This window comes from Paramormyrops kingsleyae, chromosome 2 (genome assembly GCF_048594095.1).
Source record: "Paramormyrops kingsleyae isolate MSU_618 chromosome 2, PKINGS_0.4, whole genome shotgun sequence".
NCBI lineage: Eukaryota > Metazoa > Chordata > Actinopteri > Osteoglossiformes > Mormyridae > Paramormyrops > Paramormyrops kingsleyae.
The window spans coordinates 9151711-9174829 of NC_132798.1; the positions used below are offsets into that span (position 1 = coordinate 9151711).

At 41.5% G+C, this 23119-nt stretch overlaps 2 protein-coding genes across 2 annotated transcripts; both read left to right on the forward strand.

The window, feature by feature from the left end:
• The first annotated feature begins 12761 nt into the window (after nucleotides 1-12761).
• LOC111838587 (natterin-3-like) lies at nucleotides 12762-15095 on the forward strand. The gene is made up of 3 exons (XM_072704986.1): nucleotides 12762-12801; nucleotides 13578-13689; nucleotides 13856-15095. Exons 2-3 carry the CDS (start codon nucleotides 13578-13580, stop codon nucleotides 14941-14943), a joined length of 1200 nt encoding a protein of 399 aa, XP_072561087.1. The 5' UTR covers nucleotides 12762-12801; the 3' UTR covers nucleotides 14944-15095.
• Nucleotides 15096-21269: 6174 nt separating this feature from the next.
• LOC140581636 (natterin-3-like) lies at nucleotides 21270-22928 on the forward strand. The gene is made up of 2 exons (XM_072704988.1): nucleotides 21270-21389; nucleotides 21586-22928. Exons 1-2 carry the CDS (start codon nucleotides 21278-21280, stop codon nucleotides 22671-22673), a joined length of 1200 nt encoding a protein of 399 aa, XP_072561089.1. The 5' UTR covers nucleotides 21270-21277; the 3' UTR covers nucleotides 22674-22928.
• The last annotated feature ends 191 nt before the right edge of the window (nucleotides 22929-23119 follow it).

Consider the following 23119-nt stretch of genomic DNA (forward strand, 5'->3'; position numbering starts at 1 on the left):
GTAACTTCACTGTCTTCTTCCACATTCCTTTGACGCTCTTGAAATGACTGCAACTGGAACCCACACAATCAGTATTCTGGTGCAGCAAGCTAATTTCACGCAAAAACTGGCCATTCCCATGTTTCCTTTCTCATAAGGTGACATGAAAAGCGGAATGGCTTATACATTTATAATAACCAGTAAAACCAATATACAGTAAAACTGCAGTGTTGCTATCTGATTTATGTAAATATAGAATGGGTTTAATTAGCTGATCAATATCTGTGACTGAAACGTTTTTACAGATAATAGACACCAAAAAAATTTACTTGATCTTTCTATCTAGTAGATAGATGCAGATGTCGGGAAATTGGCTGTTATATCTAGATAACCATTTATTTTCTTAGAAAACTTCCCTCATTTAGATTTAGCTCAGGAGGACACAAATTTTTCAGTGGATACATGTATGCTATTTGCAGGAAGCAAAAGACCCCAATTGAACTTTCCTGAAGGTACATCAGAGGAAGGACACAAACACCCTAGCAGATTTGTAGCAAAATAGTCACTTCATCTCCAGGGCAATCATCAGGTAGATATTTTACCCTTCATGTCGCATACGCCGTCATGCACTACGTATGTGTGTAAATGACAAAAAATAAACACGTTGCGTAAAATCTCGGCGATACACACACATGCCAGAACACATCCACATGCAGACATGCAAGAAAAAAAATCCTGAAAGCAGGCAGAGTTACACATTGGCTATGGCAAAAAATGTAGACTTGTGCAACTGGATCAGAAAAAAGAAACAGTAAAAGCGCTATCCGCGTTATTTACGACGACTCGAGGAGTTAAACTGCTGATCCAGGAGGAAGTGGCCCCCCAGTGCTCCTCCAGACTGCATGGGCAGCAGCTGGCACTCTCTCCTCCCCCCTCACCGGGGATGCTAAGGCAGGTGCCCATAGATGAGAGAGAGAAGCACCCAGATTGAGAAAATTGTGACACAGAGAAGCCGAATCTGAGCCTGCTTGGAAATGCGTCCGGCATCGCTGTGGTAGGCATCCGCATCAAGAGCTGCCAGATTTAGTTTGACCTGCATCTGCTGAAGTCTCGTCCCTGCTTCCCTTGGCAAGATCTCTAGCCACTGAATGTACTGGGACACTTCAGACTAGCTGACAAAAAACACCCTTTTCTGTCAGCCTTCCTGAGGTGATGCCTAAAAGTCGAGAGAACAGGCTGCAAACTAAAAGAAACTTAAGGGAACTATCAATCAAGACAGCATGCATTCACCTGTTTATTGGTACTGTCGCCAACTATTAACGTACATGGAAGACAATGCAAATGAAGAGAAATTTACAATGTAGTGAGGTCAGGCTTCACACGAGGCCAGAAGCCAGTGACTTTATCAATGATGTTTGTATGTGAACTAAAAATTACAGGTACTTTGTCGCTGCCTGTGGACAGAGACAGTCGTGATACTGTAATGTCCCTTATCTTCTCCCATACATGCTTAATATTCTGGCCACAGGTCTGGATCTGTGATCATCACACTTTTTTTTTTCTTTTTACATTTTCAGCTTTTTTAAGCAAAGTGACTTACGCTAATGGTACGTTCTGCCTAGCATTGGTGGTCGAAGCACTACCCAAGGCAAGCTTCAGTGCTAGCATCGAAGCACTACCCAAGGCAAGCTTCAGTGCTAGCATCGAAGCACTACCCAAGGCAAGCTTCAGTGCTAGCATCGAAGCACTACCCAAGGCAAGCTTCAGTGCTAGCATCGAAGCACTACCCAAGGTAAGCTTCAGTGCTAGCATCGAAGCACTCCCCCCCCCCCCAAACCTTCATCACCCAATTTCACTTTGTGTTGGTGGGTGGGGTAGTCATCACCCCCCTCAGATTGTGCTTGTTCTACTGTTGCTGCACAGGTTTCCTCCTGCAAAGACATTAGGCTGAAGGGTGTCTCTGAATAGCCCTTGTATGATTGTGTGTGCATGTACAGTATGTGTCCCATCAAAGGTGAACCCAGAAGTGTAAGGACAGGACAGGCCGGCAATTGCCTGGGGCCCCTGAGCTGGGCCGAATGCATAATAAATTGCAACAACAAATCTGCATTTTCTGTTTTTCACAGTAATGTGAAAATAAAGGATTTGTGTTTGTTAGACTTTCTCAGTTGATATTATTAATTTAAGTTTCACGTTAAAATAATGGTAATAAATTCTACCATGTTTCGCGGGGTGCATTGGTGGTCCCCATAGAGTTTTTTGCCTTGGGCCCTAGTGTCCCTGCAATCGCCTCTTGGTGAACCTCAGCCTTCTGCTCTCTGCTACCTGGGATAGGATTTATGGTGGAACACTGACTAGGAGAACCAGTTAGATGATACGTGGTATTTTACTGAAACAATGCATAGTAAGTAACTTGTACATCAAACGTTCTTGCAATTTGAAACATCATCCTTTTAGTCATATATCCTGGTCTTGTATCATTATTCAAATTGCTTCCTTGTTCCTTGTTTGTTTCTCACACAGACACATTGAGGTATCCAGTGACATGCAGAAACACACATCCTGGACACCCACAGCTACTTCACAAGTTTCAGTGTTCACACCATTCCTGGAGGTCAATGGTCATAGACAGAAGGGGCCAAGAATACCATCTATGAAAACCAAGAAGCTGAGATGAAGCTGAGATGAGCTCGGTGAGAGTTCAAAAGCTCTTAGAGCATCAAAGACAAACCTAGCAATAATCTGATTAAGATGTTTGAGCAGAGAAATCTGCAAACTGTGTTGGATTCTGACCCCCAGAACCAAAACTGGGGACACCTATTGACCCACAATTCTGTGCTGGATTTGAAGGACCTGGTGAGGAACATAAAACTGAATAATGTGCATTTCTTAACTGATTTCAGTATTAATAATCGCCTGAGGAAGCTGGTCGTTGCCCTCAACACCTTCACTGCAAGCCCAACGCCTTTATGTTCCACGCGCCCACTGACATCACGATGGTTATATCTTCATTTATGGCAGTGGGAGGAGATGCAGGATTTTTTGCAGCATCAGTCTCTCATTTACCCTGATTCACATGCTGTGACTGACAATCAGAAGCAGCCTGGGAGGAGACTTTGGAATTTCTGGCATTTAAAATAGTTCAGCCTGACTGGACATTTTACCCTTATTGCTCAGAGCTGGAAAGAGGTTAATGCAAACACACTCCAATAAAAACAGCAACGTTAAGCATCGATTGCAAAACAAATCCCGGCCCTGTAACCTCAGTCATAGTCCAGAAGAGGTCGTTCCCTCCTCAGAGCATGCTAAGTTCTTCAGCTTCATATGACCATAACTCATTAACTTGCGTGAAAGCTATTTTTATTTACACAAATTAAATACATTGCCATTAGCACGCTAAAAAAAAACCCGCAAGGACGGAACTGCAGGAGTACAAGGACAGGAAGGAAAAGGAAATATGAAGTGGGTGTGGAGGTCTGTTAGGACAAGAGAAGATAAGGGAGATACTGGGTGAGAGAACATTCTCAGGAATACGGAGGGGAACGCATTTAAAAACCTCGACACGTTCTGCAATTTACACTGACCTCATGGAGCGGAGTGTAACCACACATTGCTCAAAGGAAATATATAGATATTTAAATGTCCAGCCCCAGTGCATTACAAGAATATGGGTCAAGATATTGACATGGCCCACACTTCTGTGACTTGCTGATGATGGTGAACCGACGCCATGGCTTGCGGTTTAACAGCTGTGGAAGCAAGCCTGAAGAAATCCACTGGGGGAGAGGTATCTCACAGAACTAGCTGGCTATATTGAGAAATCAGCTAGCCACAGATACATAGATACAGGGTCGCCAACTCTCAGGCATCATTCGTGATACTCCCGTTTTCAGACTCCAACGCTCACGCTAGAAATCTTACAGCTAATGTATAATATTCAATTGTTATCCTAAAATTACCTATTAGATAGATAGATAGATAGATAGATAGATAGATAGATAGATAGATAATTCTTTGAGTATGAAGTTTGCATGTTCTGTTGCATGGCTACTCCAGCTACTCTGGTCTCCTGCTGAAGTCCAAAAAGACTCTAAACTGTGTGTGTGCTCTGTAACTGACTGGGGGCCCTGGTTGACCCCCTGCCTGGTGCCCTTTGCTGCCTGGGATGGCTTCCCTGTGACCCCGCACTAGAGAAATGGCTGAAAGCGAGGAAAGTGATACAGAAGGATTTACCTACATGGGCATCATTTCCTTCGTTATTTACGGTGTGTGCTGAGCACATGGGACGTGACTCATCGGTGTCACTGAAGAGGAAGGAGCTGACAGAGAGAGGGAGACCTTTGCCATTATTCCACATGAGGGAGAATTACCAGTCTTTCCTATTGCGAAGGAGAACAAACTGTGCAAAGGGAATTCTGAAAAATTTATTGAAGATTCAGTGCCGCAGAAGAGCATATCTCAGCAGCCTTACCCAGGTATCCAAGCAGGCCCGGTCCACAGGGTCCCGACCCAGAGACAGCAGCCCCCCTCCCCCGTCTCAGCCCGGGCTCCCTCCTGCACTCTAGCAGCGAGGCCCAGCAGATACACGATCAGAGCTGGAAGTAAATCACATGAGGCAGGCGTAAACAGCGTGGGGCCATTTGTTCGGAAAGGCAGCTGTGCATGACAGGTTCCTGGGGGGAGTGCTGCACAGTCACTCTACCCAGCAGAGCAGCTCCTCTCGGGGGAGCAGCTCCTCTTTCAAGCAGACGGGACGGGGCGGGGGGGGGGGGTGTCTGTTACAGATTACATGGAACATAGAAGTCCAGACAGGACAGGCGCCCCCCCCTTTCACCACTGATGCTTCAAGCCCTTCAGCTGATAGTTGGGTCGGGAGGGGGGTGCATGCGTTACTTTAAGGTTCTGGAAACGTAACCAGGTAAACGGTACGGGTAGCTTTTCGTTTTCATTTTGGCAGCCAAACCAACTTCATCAGAGATGCGCAGATATGGATACGACGTTCCCAGAGGAAAGCATCTCCTCCCAGAAAGGAGGACGGTTCACGCATCAAGGCGCTCATTAAATCATCTGGGGCATCAGTAAGGCGGAAGCAGCTGGATGGATACTCCGTACCTGTAGCGGGGCCGTCGGCGAGGCCTATCCAGGACCAAAACACAGCTACAGCAAAAGGTTCCGTCTGGTGAAGAAGTCTTTCCTGGCTGAGCCTAAGTCCCAGATGACAGGATGGATGGTTTCAAGAAGGACAAAATAAACCTAAAAACGAAGGTCATGCATAATCTAGCAAACATGCGCACACACACACACACACACACACGCACACACACACACACACACACACAGATAACATGAACATGTGGGGAACATTTGGTCCCCACAATGTAATATAAACATAATACACACACACACACTCACATATACAGAGGTGCTACACAGGCGCAGTCTGTAGACGTATATAAACACATGGTATACACAGATTCCTGTGGTAACATCACATCGACAGTAACTGCATCATGTGGGTTATAGTGATTTTCTGTGCAGAAAGAGCAGTGTGGTAGAAAGTTGTTGTTTTAATATGTATTCAAATGTAATATCTGCCATATTTAGTTAAACTACATTCACATTTTATTTATCCAATGCAATGTACATATTTGAGGGAGCAGGATTGGAGAGTCTCTGGAGGAATCGGGAGTCTAGGGCCTCAGTCAGGGGCCCAGTGGTGAAATCACTCTGCTGACTGTGGCATTTGAACCTTCTGATCACAGGCACAGCACCCTAACCTGCTGATCCACACCCCCCGAGCCCCCCAGCTTCATTTAAAAACAAATGTATACACTGTAGCGTCGACCCCAGACAAGAACTGAGCGGCCATTCTGCCTGACAGAGGTGCATCTGAGCTCCTGCTTTGGTCATGCTGCTTCTAACCTCTGCTTTATCTCACCGCCGGACCGGGCCGCTCCGCTCCGGGAGATTGTCGACATCGCTCCTAATTAGGAAGCGAGCCACTCCGTCACGGCTGTCAGCTTTCCTGGGAAAGCGCAGGGCTCAGTGGACGGCAGGGTCCCACACGGCCTCGCATAAAGAGAGGAGCAACAGCAAACATCCATCATGGGTCAAGTAAACAAAAGCCACGGAAGGAGCCAGAATGCTGTGACATTCAGACTGCTGTAGTTTGCAAGAATTTTGATTTTTTTATCAAACAGAATAGAATGTTACCCACATAGAGCACCAATACTGCAAAGACCTCACTACCTCGCAACATGACATGCTTGAAATGTAAAGTTACCCTAGGGGCAATAAAGATTAAATGTTAGCAGAGCCGCCTGTCAGATGAGCAGTGTCTTGCTGCCTCTTGTGCTGTCTCCATATTGTTACCTACAGTTGCTTCACTCACACTGAACTCAGGTCTCCTGAGATGTAATGTGTTGCTGCTCCCTGCTGGCCAACACTGGTATTGCAGCAGCGAAAACAGTTGTGTCAATTGCTGTGAATATTAATGTCACTATACCTGTGCATCAGCGTGTGACTGTGTGCAAGATAAAGCTGTTTTAAATATGTTCCTGAGTGCATGGGGAAAATATTTGCTTTGGATATACAGTCAAAAAAAAGTGTCAGAGCTACTCTCTCCCCATGTTAAAGTCCCCAACTGACATGCCATTATCCTCACCACAGGACGTCTTTAAATAAAACCAGCACTAACCCAAAACAAAATGTATCTGATGTCCAGGGTTCACAAGAACCCTTCAGGGACATGAGCTAAAAACCTTTTGCTCACAAGCACGGATACTAAACCATTATCATTCTGCTGTCCCAGTTAATGTCCCTGCTATAGATAATCACATTCAGATGACATTGTCATACATCGCCATTGTACCAATAATGCATCAGTAAACCTTATGTTTATGTGCTGAGTTACCTTTTTTCAATACATATTGATTTAAAGGAAGAAGAACAGGATGGCACCCCCTATTCTGGTTATTATGGTTTGTTTTACCTTTTAACTTGTTACTTACAGCTCTGGAAAAAATTAAGAGTTTTTTTTTTATCTGCATTTTTAAATTTAGGTTTAATCCTGGTTCTGCTGGTCAAAGTCTATGCTGAGCGGCAGGTTGCTTCCAGGTTCAAAATTTCTAAGACAGCAGTACAGAAGGATAAGGTGAAGCAGGAGACACTGGGAACGACCAGAGACCGGCCAGGTAGAGGGCGGAAGCGACTTTCTAATGGCAGAAATGACCGTTAACTTATCCGACAGCTTCTCATGAATCGGAGGATGACATCAAGTGACCTTCAAAAGGAATGGGAAACATTAAGTGCAGGTGTGAAGTGCACTGCTAGGACAGTTCATATCAGGCTCCTAGAAACAGGACTGAAGTCCCATAAAGCAAGGAAGAAGCCCTTCATTAATGAGAAACAGGGAAGAACCAGGCTGTGGTTTGCAAAAAAAAAAAGAGAAAAATCTGTAGTATTCATTGACACACACCCAAAGACTAAGAAATGAATGAAACACAAACTTTAGTTGTGGCCTCCTATTTTTTTTGTCCAGAGCTGTATACTATAATTTCTTACACAATTACACAAGTTTGAATTCAAACTAATGCTCATTTTCTCCATTGGTACTTCGCAGAACCTATGAGCAACTCATACATTCTTCATAGCTCATGCACATCATGTGATATGACACTTGATATGTTAACAAACATGATGCATTAACCAATCAGAGAAGAGAAACCCTACATGAGCACTAGGTATCCACCAGGCCCTTCACCTATGAGACGGATGTTTACTGATGCAAGAGACCTTGCTGACTGGTACAAAGCGGCTTCTTTATCATGCGTAGACAGTCAGACTCAAGGGTAAAGAATTATAAAGCAGGATAAGACATATGTAGTAAGAAAAGGTCCTTCACACACGTCTATCTATCCCATGACCTAATTGCAGTGAACAGCCTATTGATACATTATAATGAATATATGAATGAAAAAATGATTTCATGATTAGCACAGTCAGATCATGAGGAATGATGATTATTGACAGTCAGTGACAAAGTCTCAGTCACAAACTCTAATCAGTAATGTGTCCTCAATTCATAAATTGTTAGCCATACAGCTCATTGATGTGGAATACAGAAGTCCAAAAGCTTTGCTCAAGGTTCGGTCCTACTTGGTGCTTTCTGGAAAAAATGGGCTTGGCTACCGTGTGCAAACCTACCTGGTTTTTGTTTCATGGTTCCCATCTCCTCTTTGGCTCCTAGCATGTTCCTCAATTGGAACCCTTGTTCCCATCTCTGGGCTTCTTCCCATCTCCTGTAATCCTCCACACCTGAACCCTCTCATATACATCTCATTCTGGAGCTGTCCGACCAGTCAGCAGCCTGACGGGCCCTCATTTGCCTGTTTGCTGTGGTGTCTGTCCCCAGCAGGCTTGGGGATGATCAGGCAGCAGATACGGCATTTATGTGGGATAGGATAGTTTAGAGCAATACCTGCTTTGTCTGCGCTCTGTGTCAAATATTTGAGCAAATAGTTGCATAAAGTTGCATAAAATTCCCTGAGTCCAGAGAAACAGTATGTATAACTTCTGATCCAGTGGTTTTTGTTGCTGCAGTAAGGGATACAAACTGTAGCCTACTGTTAGAGTGTAGTTTGCTAGAGGGAATTGAACTGGACTGGGAATAATGAAGGCTGATCCCCCATATAGTGGTGTCATACTGCAACAATACAGATGGCTGAACCAGAAAGGATTGTGGGATTTCATGGCTTTAGTGAGATTGTGCTGTTTAGGCTTAGAATCCTAAGAGAGGAAAACAATACCTAACTCGAAAACCAGTAAAAATATGAAAAAAAAAATAGTTTGAGATTAGGTTATTTTAGTTTATTTACGAAATTAACGTTCCATACCCTTAGATAAGTTAATGTATTATTTGTACTAAGTAAACAAAATCTGATTAATAAATTTTAGCATTGTTTTATCGCTATACATTATGTTCTTATGCTGACCAAATTTATTGCAATGGAAGGAATGAAAATTCCCTTAATGTCAATGAAGGATTTGACCCTTGGCAATAAGTATGACGGATACTGTACGTGACTCCGTCGGCTCACTAATCTAATCATGGTTTTTTTCAGAATCCTTGCGGTCATCGTCACTGTCAGATGTGTAGGCAGTAGGCTTCACATATCTTGTTTGCCTTGATTTGATTGTCTGTGCAGCGAAAGCCTTCCTTCTACGAAGATTGAATAACAGCCTGGCAGGGCTAAAACTGAAGAACATAAAGATTGATTAGACATTTACTTCTGACACACTTCCATAGATAAATACAAAATTTGCACACCACCTAACAATCTAATCAGATAAGAGATACAAAGTCCAAGAGGCCAATAGGTACTTCCAAGACAAGAAAGACCAGCTCTATTCGTGCAAGACAGGGGAGATTGTGCTTGGTGGGCAGGTTTAAGCATCTTGAGGTATCATTTACAAAATTATACAAAACGAGAGCATTGTCCTTAGCCAAACACACGGTTCGTATTCAGCCCTCTTTGTCATAAACAGACTCACGCTGTGCGAGAAAGAACTCTCACTGCTTGTCCAGGAGCTTTGGACTTAGCATTTTGCTGTCAGCGTGCTAGTGAAAGGACTCAGTGACGTGATGTATGTTCATCTCTCATTCCATCCATCCATCCATCCATCTATCTTCTAACAGCCTCTCCCTGTCCATTGCAGGGCACATACTGTACATGCTCAAAATCATACTCTCTGCTCAATTTTCAGATCCATTCCTTCCTTACCACATCCAAATCAAGCGCTTCTAAAACCCACATCAAACCATATGCAGTTTGTTACTGGCAAAGTGTGATTTATAATATGGCAGGCTCTGTGCTGCCAGACAGGATTCACAGTGTTATTTATGCAAAGTAAAGCACGAGAGAATACTGTGATAACACACTGCACTCATCATTTTTTGACTGACATGGTCCAGTATAGAAAGACATCATGGATGGGGACATACACTATGTTTTGCTGCATCCATGTGCCTGATATAGAGTCTCTGCAATCTATTCCAATCTGTGTGTGCAATGCTGACAAGAAGTGATTGGCTTATAATAATCCATAGGTGTTGGCCATAGATAATTTATAAATGGCATGGTTTTAAAGTAACTGTTTAGCCTAAGCAGGGTTGCAGTGAGTCTATCTTAGGAAGCACAGGGCATAATGCAGGGTGCACCTTACACGGGATTCCAGTGTAAAACAGGCCACACACTACAGGCACACTGGAGAAAATGTCTGACTTAAGCCATATGTGTGACTAATGGATAATATCACACTATCTATCACACTATGAACATTTAAGAATATACCATTAAAGAGGACTTGAGTTCCCCCGCCATTAAAAACCCCCCACACCCATAGTATAGTTTCCTACACTCTGTCATTCTTCCATGAGCAGTGAAAAAAACATGATTGAGGACCACTGTAATGGCTGCAGTGCAACCACTTCATTGATCAGACTTGATAATGCAAGACATCAGGTATCTATCAGAGATGATAGCTCACACAGAACAATTCTATCTCATCTTATTAATCTTCTCAAGGTCTCATCCTGACACAAGAGGGAACAAAACAAACCAATGTGGTTTTTGGCACATAACTTCAACTAATATCTCTATCCAAATGAAAAACTGTAAACTACAGTATAATACCAGTGAAGTACTCATCCCACTGTAATACCAGTGAAGTATTCATCTCACTATAATACCAGTGAAGTACTCATCTCACTGTAATATCAGTGAAGTACTCATCTTACTGCAATATCAGTGAAGTACTCATCTCACTGTAATACCAGTGAAGTATTCATCTCACTGTAATATCAGTGAAGTACTCATCTTAGCTTTATAACAGCAGTTTCTTTAATGGAACTTGAAGCTGTAATTATTGTGCATAGGCCCAGTTCAGTAAAGGCCACCCCATGGGTGATTCTACACCCTATTATTCCCTCATAACTCAATTTCAAGGAACATTTCAAATATTCAGATGTTTCAGTTTTCGAAAATACATCTGAACTTTTGGGTAGATCACTCGAGATCCAGTGAACTGTGCAGGAGATTAGATTATATAAACCTTCAGACACCCTATTTTTGTCTCAGCCCTGCTGAAAAAAAAACTACATTAGATCCATTTATTGATTTAGTCCCATATTTCATGGGGGCTCAACCCACCTAAGGGTCAAATCCTAAAATTGCCCCTGGACCACACTACTATTGTTAAGTTAGGTGTTTTGACTGAGCTTATAAAGCATTAAATGTTGCATATTGTCCAAGGGTAAATAGTTGATGTAGGTACAGTTCTTGTGCTTAAAAACCATTTGTTACTGTACTAGCACGTGTTCTTTCTGTTGGGTTATGAAGGATATTCAGAACTTCAGACAATTCTCATAGTTTTAAAGACAGGTTTAAGCTATAACACACAACCACAAACTCCTGATTGCTATAGTTACAGAACTAATTTGTTAGGTTGGTAACTAAAGGTTTTTATTCATTGTTATTATAGGCAGCTCGACAATTTAAAAAGGTGAATTGTCACTCTAAAGGGGTCACTGGTGACATCTGTATTTCAGGTATTTAATAGCTTTTTCAACCTTTTGGTTTATTGCAACATTTAAACAATTGAGGTAATTGACCTGCATATGCTGTATTCCGAAGAACCAACTCAGGAGAATGGGTTGGGTCTCTGAGGGTTGGCTGGTCATGGGTATAATCCGAATCCCAGTGCCATGACTGAGGGTATCATTTGCCAAAACCTCGTCTCTGTTTCATGTGTCTCTTTCGGTACCTCTATCTATCTCTGTTTTTTCACACTTTTCTTTGCCATTGAGTTTATTTTTCTTGGCTCTTCTCATCTGAACACTTTGGGAAAATAAACGATCAACTGCATCCCATTAAAGTATTTTTTTCATACCATCTCTTGTACTAAAAAGTACAAAAGAGATCACGATGGGTCAAGACAAAGGCAAGACGGTAAAATAAAAACTAACAAGGGCCAAAAATAAACACAAGGATAAAACTTATATGAAACAGGTTTGGGAAACAGTCAAGGAACATGCTGGAACATTTACAATGGCCAACTGAGGACCAGGGGAAGAACAGGCACATTTACACACAGACACCTAAGTTTGGTCTTCCTTTTAGCAATCAGAGATTCCAATCAAAAGAAAGTACAATATTATAATTGATACTTTATTGATATCCGTGGGGAAATTGTTTTTACGCCTCCCTCAACTTGCTCTTTGTAGAGTAAGTTGCATACTCAAAAACAACAACAACAATAATAATAATAATAATAATAACAACAACAACAGTGCCACACTCAGTAAGAAAAACATACCAGAGGTTGAATAATCAGGGGCCTGTTTCACGAAGCAGGATTACTTGCTTAGCCAGATAACTTGCCAGATTTAAGGTAGTCTGGGCTAAATGTAAGTCTATTTAGCCTAGACTACCTTAAATCTGGCAAGTTATCCGGCTAAGCAAGTAACCCTGCTTTGTGAAACAGGCCCCAGATATCCTTGCCACAAAAATTATAATATCTGTTGACATTTATCCACTAGTCAATTTCCACTAATGCATGCAGATAAACCGCCACATAGTTGAAAACGGTGCCAAAAGCAAATGCTAAAAACTCACCCACAGGCCTGGGTACAGCCTCTCACCATGTTTGCTCCAACCCTCTCCATAGCACTGGGCAGAAGTCGTGTTTATTAGGGGTAATAAGCCGGGCTTTTAAAACCTGAGCTGGCAGCAGGAAACGACACATGAAGAGGAGCCTGGAAAGGTAAAGCAGCTTTTTAAAATGCTTCTCAGGAGGAGACGCTCTGTACTGTCACATGCTTAGCTTTGTTAGTTTCAGGTGTAAAGTTATGCAGGCTGCCAATTTCAGATATCAGGGAGGATACCAAGAATGGTTAGGGTACTGTTAATATCTTTACTTTTATTCCAGTGTAATTATGGTATAAAGCTCTGCACCATAAATATGTGTCGATGGGACAAATAATATGAATATGCTTTTCCCTCATAACTCAGAACATTTCAAATATTCAGATGTTTCAGTTTTCGAAAATACATCTGAACTTACTTTTGGGTAGATCACTCAAGATGAGTGCATCTTGTGCAGGAGATTAGATTTAATAAAATTATTCATAAAACACCTTTTAAATTCAGGATGAAGTACAGAATTTCCAAATTTAGAGAAGGTAACAAGGCATGAAGAAGGTTAACACTGCTCTAAGCGCTGCATGTGCAAGAGGAAAATCTTCAATAATTTTCAATCTTCAATAACAATCAGAAATTGTAATTTTAAGTCAAGATTAGTTCAACTTTGTTTTGAACTAAAAAATTTATGGCAATAAAAAATAATCTAGGTGCTTCCAAAAATGGTAACAGTATTGAAATTCCCATGTGTTACATGTAAAATCATCACCTTTCATGTCACACATCATGTGAACAATGTACATTCTTTTTCACATACTGTTAATTCGTTACATTTTAGCATGTGATCATGTTGACTTTGAAACATTCTGTAATGGCTGCACATGTGATCTGCCTGGCCAGATGAGAATCCTGCTCTTCAGCTTCGTGGCTGTACTACAGCTCTGTGCTGCGTTCCCATCTGAACCCCAGCTTCCCAGATCGCACGGGGAAGGAGTGGAACATCCACAGCCCAGTAAGTTTTATTCCTGACTACATTTGATAGATGGGTATCCTCAGTCAAAAAGCTATATTTCCAGACTGCATTGAATTTGGCATAAAGGTAAAAGTCTATCGTGGTGAGCACTGCTTTCGCTTCAGGGGTGAGAAGAACTAAAAGATTTCTCGTATCCTCCTGATAGAAACCCAACTGAACCCTGTCTTGGAAGATGCAGTTCCCCCTCTAGCCAGCAAAGGTCCTGTGAAGAATCTAGAGACACCTAATGATCTCCAAAATTCTCTGGGGCAAAAGTCCACAGCAACCTTCGTTGATAATGTCAACCTCAAATGGCTGAGTTGGAACGGGGTCCTTCCAAATGGTGCAGTGGGTATCTATAATGGATATGTCTCACGCACTGACTATGTTTGCAAACTCAACTGTGAGGCTGGATTCTACACACCAAGCAAAGGTCCATACTGCTTCTACCCCTATGCTGACAGAGAATATGCTGCCCCTGAATTTGACATCCTGGTCAATGAGGACAACTTTGAGTTTCTGCAGTGGAAGGATGATTCCTACGGTTCTGTGCCCCCATATTCTGTCAGAACATGTTCTGGCGTCAACACTTTTGTTGGGAAGAACAAATATGGCCTGGGAAAGATTTCTACTCAACATGAAGCTTTTTTTCTTCCCTGGGATGGGGATGAATACTGGTATAAGACGTACCAAGTGCTGACCATCAACAAAGATGTCTATGCTCAGCACATCTCTCATGTAGAGTATAACATCAATGAGGTTGAAATTTTCCAGTATCCACCAGAAACTATGAGAATCTCTAGTGTGGTCAATAATGAATGCCAGACTGTTACCAAGACAGTTACCATCGAGAAGAGAAGTGAAGTAGCGAGCACATGGGACATTAAACGCTCCACCATGCTTGGTGTAACTGGTGGGATCTCTGCCAAGATACCGATCATTGGCAGTGCCGGGATCGAGTTCACCTGGGAGAAGACTCTGCAGTTCAGTTACGGGACCACACTAGTAGAGACCATCAGCCATACTGTCGCTGTTGAGCTCCACATCCCACCAAACCAGTCCTGCACTGTGCGCATGGAGGGCCGCAAGATCACTGCTGACATCCCATTTAAAGCACGCCTGAGCCGCACATACAGCAATGGGGAGACCCAATGGACTTCTATTGCGGGGGTCTATGATGGAGTGCAGATTGGTGAAATAAGGGCTGTCATTGACCGCTGTGAACCCATTGCTGATGCCAAGCCCTGCCCATAGGGGGCGCACAACAATCACGCAGTTGATCTTCAAAAATCTCTTAAAAACATTTTTATAAACTAGATACTATATTATGTCTTTGCTCTGGAAAAGGTAATACTGTCTTATAATGTGCTTTGAAAATAAAGCCAACCCCTCTACAAACCAAAAAACTGCTTATTTCTATTCCTATATATATATATCCAATATTGTTTTAAAGATTTTAGTGATAACTCTACTCCTCCCATAGTACACATTCCCTTCGTCTACTTTATTATGGTCCTAATTTACCAATAAGGTAGTGTAAGTTTCATGGTTAATTTGTCACTTACACAAACATACACTGGACATCTGTGTAGTGAAATGTTTTTCCACCTTCCTCCGATGACTTATTTGTGTAAGTGACATTACACATTGTTTGTATGTAATGTAAATCATTACTTAATAAAAAAATATTAAAATAACAATAAAAATAAAATAAGACTGCAAAATAAGAATAAAAATAGAGAACAATGACATCAGTAGTTGTAAAATCAAATTGTGGGATAATAATGAGTAGAATAAAGTACCATGTTAGCTATGAGTTACTGTTCAGTAAGTACCATGTTAGCTATAAGAGTCCCCATTCAGTAAGTGCCATGTTAGCTATGAATCCCCGTTCAGTAAGTACCATGTTAGCTATGAGTCTCTGTTCAGTAAGTGCCATGTTAGCTATACGAGTCCCCATTTAGTAATTACTATGTTAGCTATGAGTCCCTGTTCAGTAAGTGCCATGTTAGCTATAAGAGTCCCCGTTCTGTACGTGCCATGTTAGCTATAGTCTATAATAAAAATCACAAAAATAACTGAGAAATATCTATCAACAAATATTTTTTTTATTATTTTATGTGAAACACTAGTTTTATATAAATATCTGGAGGCATCCTTTAATCCATGCAAGATATGTCTACACTATTTGCCACACAGGTTCATGCACCCCTTGACTCTTCCCAGTTTCATCATCTGCAGTTCAGTATAACAGCACAAAAAGCATCTGAAGACCATCACTTCTTGTAAATGAATGCATCACCTGACTGGAGTTTCTGAAAGTCATCATGAGATTACTGGTACATCAATCGCATCCTGGATGTGTTGTTGTATGTTAGCTAGAAAACAAAAATCTGACAAAGCTTAATCTGGCAGCGGGGGAAACCATTAAATTCCTTCCTTCCATCCATCTGTCCATCCATCTGTCCATCCGTCTTCCATACCCTCTTGTCCCATACAGGGTCGCGGGGAGCCTGGAGCCTATCTTGAAAGGTTTGGACGCAAGGCAGGGAATAACCGTAGGCGTGCAACCAACCAGTGATAATGTTCAACAAGGTTAACTACATCAAATGAATTTATATTGTAACCTGAGGTCTAGACTGAGTTAAACAGGAACATCTCTTTATATTTCTTGGTTTGACTTGTACATTTGCACATGACCATTCCTCATGTTTTGGTATCAGTACCATTTAATATGGATGAAGCTCTTGATTATTTTTTGCTGACAATTTTCACTTCTATTTTGAGTAAAAGTAATATTCGCAGTGCATGTTTATTTAGCTCTTAAGCTGTGCTTGTTTTAGCAGGTGTTAAAGCTTTTTCTGCATCTGCGTATGCATCACAAAGCACAAACAACATTATCCTGTCCAGTCGTTGGATTCCAACTGAATTCCAGCCAAGATTTAACTCCCCCTTTAATCACTACATGGAAAAAGCCAGTCTATTCTAATGTAGGAAAACTAAGCATAACTCAATGCAAAGCAATATATGTGTACAGCATTTCTTATGAATGGGTCTCTGCAATTACCAGCAATGTGAAAAACACCTGCAGATATAACTGAATATTTCATTACTAATCATTAAAAATGTTTGTACTCACTCATTAACACAAATCCAGAAACATAAAGCCATATCTATAATTTCATATTTACATATTTTATTTGAACATTACCAAAACATGACATTTCCCCATTTGATTATGCAATGAATTAAACAATTATGAAATACATAACATATTAAAAAAATCAATTGGTATTTATGTCATTTATTTTGAAATGGATCCTTTTTTAATCTCTGTCTATACCATTTTGAAAATGGTCTCACATTGTTCATTATAACAGCGGAGCAGGCATCGAATCACAGATGAGTTTCCTGAAGCACACAGATAACCTGTCTGTTAATTCATCAATGAAGTGTTTGTAGTGACATGACAGAGCAGACTGTACATCACCATGACCAAATTTAAGAATCCGAACCATTCAGCCCATTATTTACCATATGCGGTAAAGTATTCAAGTTAAATAAGGCCCTATCTTACAAAAAATAGCAATGCCAATAAAATCAATGTTACAAACAATATTAAACAACAATAATAATAAAATAATAATTTCAACAAACATTTCAGAAGCATAAAAGGCCTCATAATAGCTTTTAACTGCATAGCTTTGTTGAGTAATGAGATCCTTTTCCTGCATATAATATATTGTGGAAGACAATTAAAAACAAATTAACTCCATATTAAATCCCCCATGGGCCAATGTTCATTGCAAATTCAAATTTAAATGTGTTTCTAGTGGAAAAAAAAATATTTTTTTGTATTTCTGGACTCATAACACAGTAACTGTGATTTTATCCAGAGAGGTTGCTCCTGGGTAAAGCACTGTATTCCTCCTAAAAATAAACTTAGGAATTAAAGTATATCCATCTTCCGACTGCTAACCCAGTGCAGGGTCGCACTGAGCTTGGAGGCTGTCCCGGGCATCACAGAGCTGGAGATCACCCTGGATGAGACGCCAGTCCATCGTACACTGCACACACTGCACACACTATGGGAAACTGTACTGTGACAGTATGTGTTTAGACTGTGGGAAGAAACCCGCACAACTTGGAGGGAGTATCACAAAATTATGAGGTGACAATGCCACTGACTATTACATTAATGTACCCCGTATTTAACCTCCGAATTCTTAAAATAAATTCTACCTTTTACACCCCCTCACTCACCATAGATCATAGATGAGATCAGATGAGACCCCCCCTAGACGGACAGTTCCCTTGCCTAGAAGGGTCCCTTTCTCAGGTCAGTACATACTACCTCTGAGAATTAAAAGATTTCAATTCCCAAAATACCTCTGTAGGCACTAAAGAAGAGAGAGAATTAATGAACGAGGTGAACAGTTCACACGCACAAGCACAGACCTTTGTCATGATGGCAAAAGTACCACTTTATTCCGATAACACAGTTCTGATAACACAAGATATCGGAGGTAATAATCCTCATTGAATTAGTCTCCTAGCTAATTGCATTTCAGGGGGTTCAAGGTCTTATCTTCTGACCACGTAAGAATTTTCAGGTAGCTGAACTGGGTTTTCGAGTCGAGTCAGAACACGGGTTCCAAAGAGAGCACCCAGAACAAAAGCCCATTTCTTCTCCTCATCATTACTACGGTCCCACAATGGTACATTTCCATTAGTTCTGTAGTTCTAATGTCACCCAAGGATGTACTCTGCAGGGTGAGGCATTAGTTACGCAACAAAATTTTCATAGGGCTAATGTGGACACCAGAGAACCCCTGACTGGAAGTGAGTGAGGGGGGGAAGGTGTTTTAGAAGAGGCCCCAGGGCATCAGCCTGGGTAAGCCTGTGCATTAAAGCCTGTGCATTAATGCCTGTGCATTAAATCACCTCTAGTGGACAAGGAAAGGATGCAGCATGTGAAGGGACATTGAATGACAGGATAATGTTGTTGGCAAAAGGGAAGCAAATAGATCTATACGGCTTGGGGATTAAAGGTTCTTTTTTAACAGTAGGGAAAGGCACATGCATATTTTCAGAGCTCCCCCCCCGCCCCCCAAAGAAACACTGAGAGCTCATTTTACACCATTCACATCCTAAGCGATCACATGACAGCAGTAAGTAACCATTTAACTGTCAATTAGCAATTAACGGCTTACAGATGAGTCACATGCTAGGCCCAACATCTCGTGTCAGTCTACCTTCCGGCATCTCCACCATGTCCTCCATTCTGTAAAGCAGAATATATCTTATGTACATTTTGCTATCAAATTCCATATGGTACCATTTTTAAATCCAAATAGCTCAGTGACACTGTCATGGAGACATATTTCTTCATTCACATCACAGAATCAATTGACATTAATTGTCCACTAATGTGGACAAATCTTCACCTTGTTCACAACGGTGCCAAAAGCAAATGCTAAAAACTCACCCACAGGCCTGGGTACAGCCTCTCACCATGTTTGCTCCAACCCTCTCCGTAGCACTGGGCAGAAGTCGTGTTTATTAGGGGTAATAAGCTGGGTTTTTAAAACCTGAGCTGGCAGCAGGAAACGACACATGAAGAGGAGCCTGGAAAGGTAAAGCAGCTTTTTAAAATGCTTCTCAGGAGGAGACGCTCTGTACTGTCACATGCTTAGCTTTGTTAGTTTCAGGTGTAAAGTTAGGCAGGCTGCCTATCTCAGATATCAGGGAGGATACCAAGAATAGTTAGGGTACTGTTAATATCTCCATTCCATAATAATTGTGGTATACTGTCATGCACCACCACTATGTCTATGCAAGGAATGATGGGGACAGTTTCATTTCAAAACTCAAGTATCAGATCATGCTTCTCTTGAAAATGCATCCAAAGTTTGGTTTTATGTGAACCACTGGAATCCATGTGTAAGGTGCAGTAGATTTATATTTAAAAAATCCTTTTCAAATTAGAGATGATTATATGGCAGGAAAGTAAACATTTATTTAGACCACAATACCACTATAACCAGTGGCGTGCACAGACATTTTGGGGGGCAAGTGCTCCAGGGGGAAAAAAGGGCACTTTTTGCATATGTGGAAAACCTTTTCTTTTTATAATAAAAAAAACGCACAGGTTAAATGCAATTTGACTTTTATTTCAAAACATTCTCTAAAAATCAAAAATCACACCACAAAAAGATAAAATCTGTATCCAACTCTAAACTATATACATACATATTCTCAAGTGTCCATTAAATGGGGAACTGCCTATTTTTCCTTTAGCAAATTAATGTGTTAATGTTGCCAATATGTTACACCAAAAAAAATTAACATGTCTAACCAGTGCTTCTCAAAACTTTTAACATGCACCCCCAACACCGTACCCTTCAAACTACCAATAACAACGTCACTGTTCTGTCACAATCAGGTCACAACACAGTGCGTAAATGTCTGCGAGCATCGCTGAGTCAGTAACAACCAGTTAGGCTAAAGACTGCATCTTTAGACAGTTGGACGGTGTTCTAACTTTCTCACAGGAGACACCTACTAAAGACAGTCAAAGACATTAATTTCAATCTTACCAAAGTAGGACAGTAGTTGACGTTAGTTATGGAAAGGCTAATCCACAAAAACGGAGAAACGTCCATAATTCTATTATTCATAATCATGTCAAGGTTTTAGGTTTTTCTGCAGTTCCATCTCTAAAAAGTGTGATGTCTTCCCGTCACTGACTTCAGTTTGAAAACTTTGTATTTATTCACAGATTTCCGTGAGATCATCCTAAAATTTGTAACGAAAAATGGGCTCAAAAGAGCCCTCTGCCTAACGGCATGTAGCCTATAGCATAACGTGATATTTTCAATAGTGTATGCAAAAAGGTCGGAATTGATGGAGAGTGGGGTTGCCTAAATGGTTTAGGTTACATTTTAAATGTGTCGTTTTTTTGTTTATCCATATGGATGGATGGAGGGGGCAAGCTGGCAAAGTTTGTCATGTGCAGTTTCTGACAGGCTACTTCACAACAAAACAATTGCAGGTTGGTCTTAGAGGGCAAACAGAATAATTTCACTCGATTCATGGGTTACCTGACTGGTTGGGAAGGGAAAGAGCTGCCGTGTTGTCCGCCGTGGCTCCCAGTCGCTATAGTTAGCCTACTATGCCTACTCCAAGTAGTCCTATGTCATGCCGCTGCTACACGCCTCACAACAAATGAACTGCAAGCGTGTTCACGTGACACGGTGACAGTGAAAAAGCGACAGGGTTCGGGTGTCTTTGAAGAAGGGGCACAAATCAAGCCATTATTTTCACACCTTTTTAAATCGCGCAGCTTTAAAAAAAAAAAAAATCACGTCTTTCAAAAGGGCACTTTTTTGGACTGAGGGCAAAAGGGCAAGTGCTTCAGCACCACCTCGTCTCTATCTGTGCACGCCAGTGACTATAACCATGTCAGCAGAAATTTGTGTACATTTCCATTAAAGTAAGATAGATAGATAGATAGATAGATAGTATGCATCGTAAATCAATTTCTTTAATGTTGTGTAATGGCTGCACATGTGATCTGCCCGGCCAGATGAGAATCCTGCTCTTCAGCTTCGTGGCTGTACTGCAGCTCTGTGCTGCGTTCCCATCTGAACCCCAGCTTCCCAGATCGCAGCAGGAAGGAGTGGAACATCCACAGCCCAGTAAGTTTTATTCTTGACCGCACTGGGTAGATGGGTAGAGTCAGTCGACACGTTATTTCCAGACTGCACTGAATCTGGTACAAAGTTGGAAGTCTATGATGGTAATTCTCTTGCTATATTTCAAAAGCACTACTTTCACTTAAGGGTTGTACCTACCTAGGAAACCAAAACTAAATTTCCTGTATCCTCCTGATAGAAACCCAACTGAACCCTGTCCCAGAAGATATGGTTCCACCTCTAGCCACCAAAGGTCATGTGAAGAATCTAGAGACACCCAAAGACCTGCAAGGTTCACAGGGAGGGAAGTCCACAGAAATCTTTGTTGAAAATGTCAACCTCAAATGGCTGAGTTGGAACGGGGTCCTTCCAAATGGTGCAGTGGGTATCTATAATGGATATGTCTCACGCACTGACTATGTTTGCAAACTCAACTGTGAGGCTGGATTCTACACACCAAGCAAAGGTCCATACTGCTTCTACCCCTATGCTGACAGAGAATATGCTGCCCCTGAATTTGACATCCTGGTCAATGAGGACAACTTTGAGTTTCTGCAGTGGAAGGATGATTCCTACGGTTCTGTGCCCCCATATTCTGTCAGAACATGTTCTGGTGTCAACACTTTTGTTGGGAAGAACAAATATGGCCTGGGAAAGATTTCTACTCAACATGAAGCTTTTTTTCTTCCATGGGATGGGGATGAATACTGGTATAAGACATACCAAGTGCTGACCATCAACCAAGATTACTATGTCCAGCATATCTCTCATGTGGAATATGCTGTTGACCAGATAGAGCTTCTTCATTATCCACCAGAGACCTTGCAATTATCTAAGGTCACCAATCTTGAGTGCCAAAGTGTTGAGAAAACTGTTCATCTAGAAAAGACCAGCACAGTGGAGAAGACCTGGGACATTGGCCGAGAGACACGGAATGGCACATCTTCCACCATTACTGGCAAGATCCCGATACTGAACCCAGAGAATGTGGACTTCTCCAAAGAGCAGACAGTAAGCTTTTCCAAGGGAACAACTATTGTGGAGACCATCAGCCATACCATCTCTGTTCAGATTGTGGTCCTGCCAAACCACTCCTGCACAGTACGCATGGAAGGGAAGAAGATAGTAGCTGACATCCCATTCACAGCCAAACTGAGCCGCACTTATCACAATGGCAACACTCACTGGACCACTGTCACCGGTACCTATAATGGTGTGAGGATTTCAGAACTAAATGCTGTAATAGACCGTTGCCAGCCAATTCCCGATGCTCAGCCCTGTCCCTGAAGGGAAAGCAAGTAAAATTCCCCATTTCATTATGGATGTCCTTGTACCAAAGCAGATAAACAAATCTCTAGGAAAAAAGCACATATAGAAAGCGCGTAAATCCAAACCCTTTTGTAAGACCCCCTTCCTGTCATATTCTGCTCCCATTGACAACTGAACTTAGCAAATGCAAACAGACTATCCATGGCATATTTTTAAAAACATAAATAGTGAATGTTGTTGGTAAAAATGTCATCAATAAAAAACATTATGTCATAACCTACACAATGCAATGTTTTTTTTTCCACTTTGGATCTGGAAAACAAAAAAGGAATGAATCAAATGAAGCATGTGGGGCAAAGAATTGGACTTGATTACAAGGTTGCATGTTTTAATCCTAGGACATGTGTGTGTGTGTGGATTAGGTTTATATTACATCGTGGGGACCAAATGTTATTTTGATGTTG

Bases quoted from the DNA above. Each gene is read 5' to 3' on its own strand.
- LOC111838587 (XM_072704986.1), top strand. From the start codon at position 13,578: ATGAGAATCCTGCTCTTCAGCTTCGTGGCTGTACTACAGCTCTGTGCT. The intron at 13,690-13,855 runs GTAAGTTTTATT...TCCTCCTGATAG, and splicing joins AGTGGAACATCCACAGCCCA to AAACCCAACTGAACCCTGTC.
- LOC140581636 (XM_072704988.1), top strand. From the start codon at position 21,278: ATGAGAATCCTGCTCTTCAGCTTCGTGGCTGTACTGCAGCTCTGTGCT. The intron at 21,390-21,585 runs GTAAGTTTTATT...TCCTCCTGATAG, and splicing joins AGTGGAACATCCACAGCCCA to AAACCCAACTGAACCCTGTC.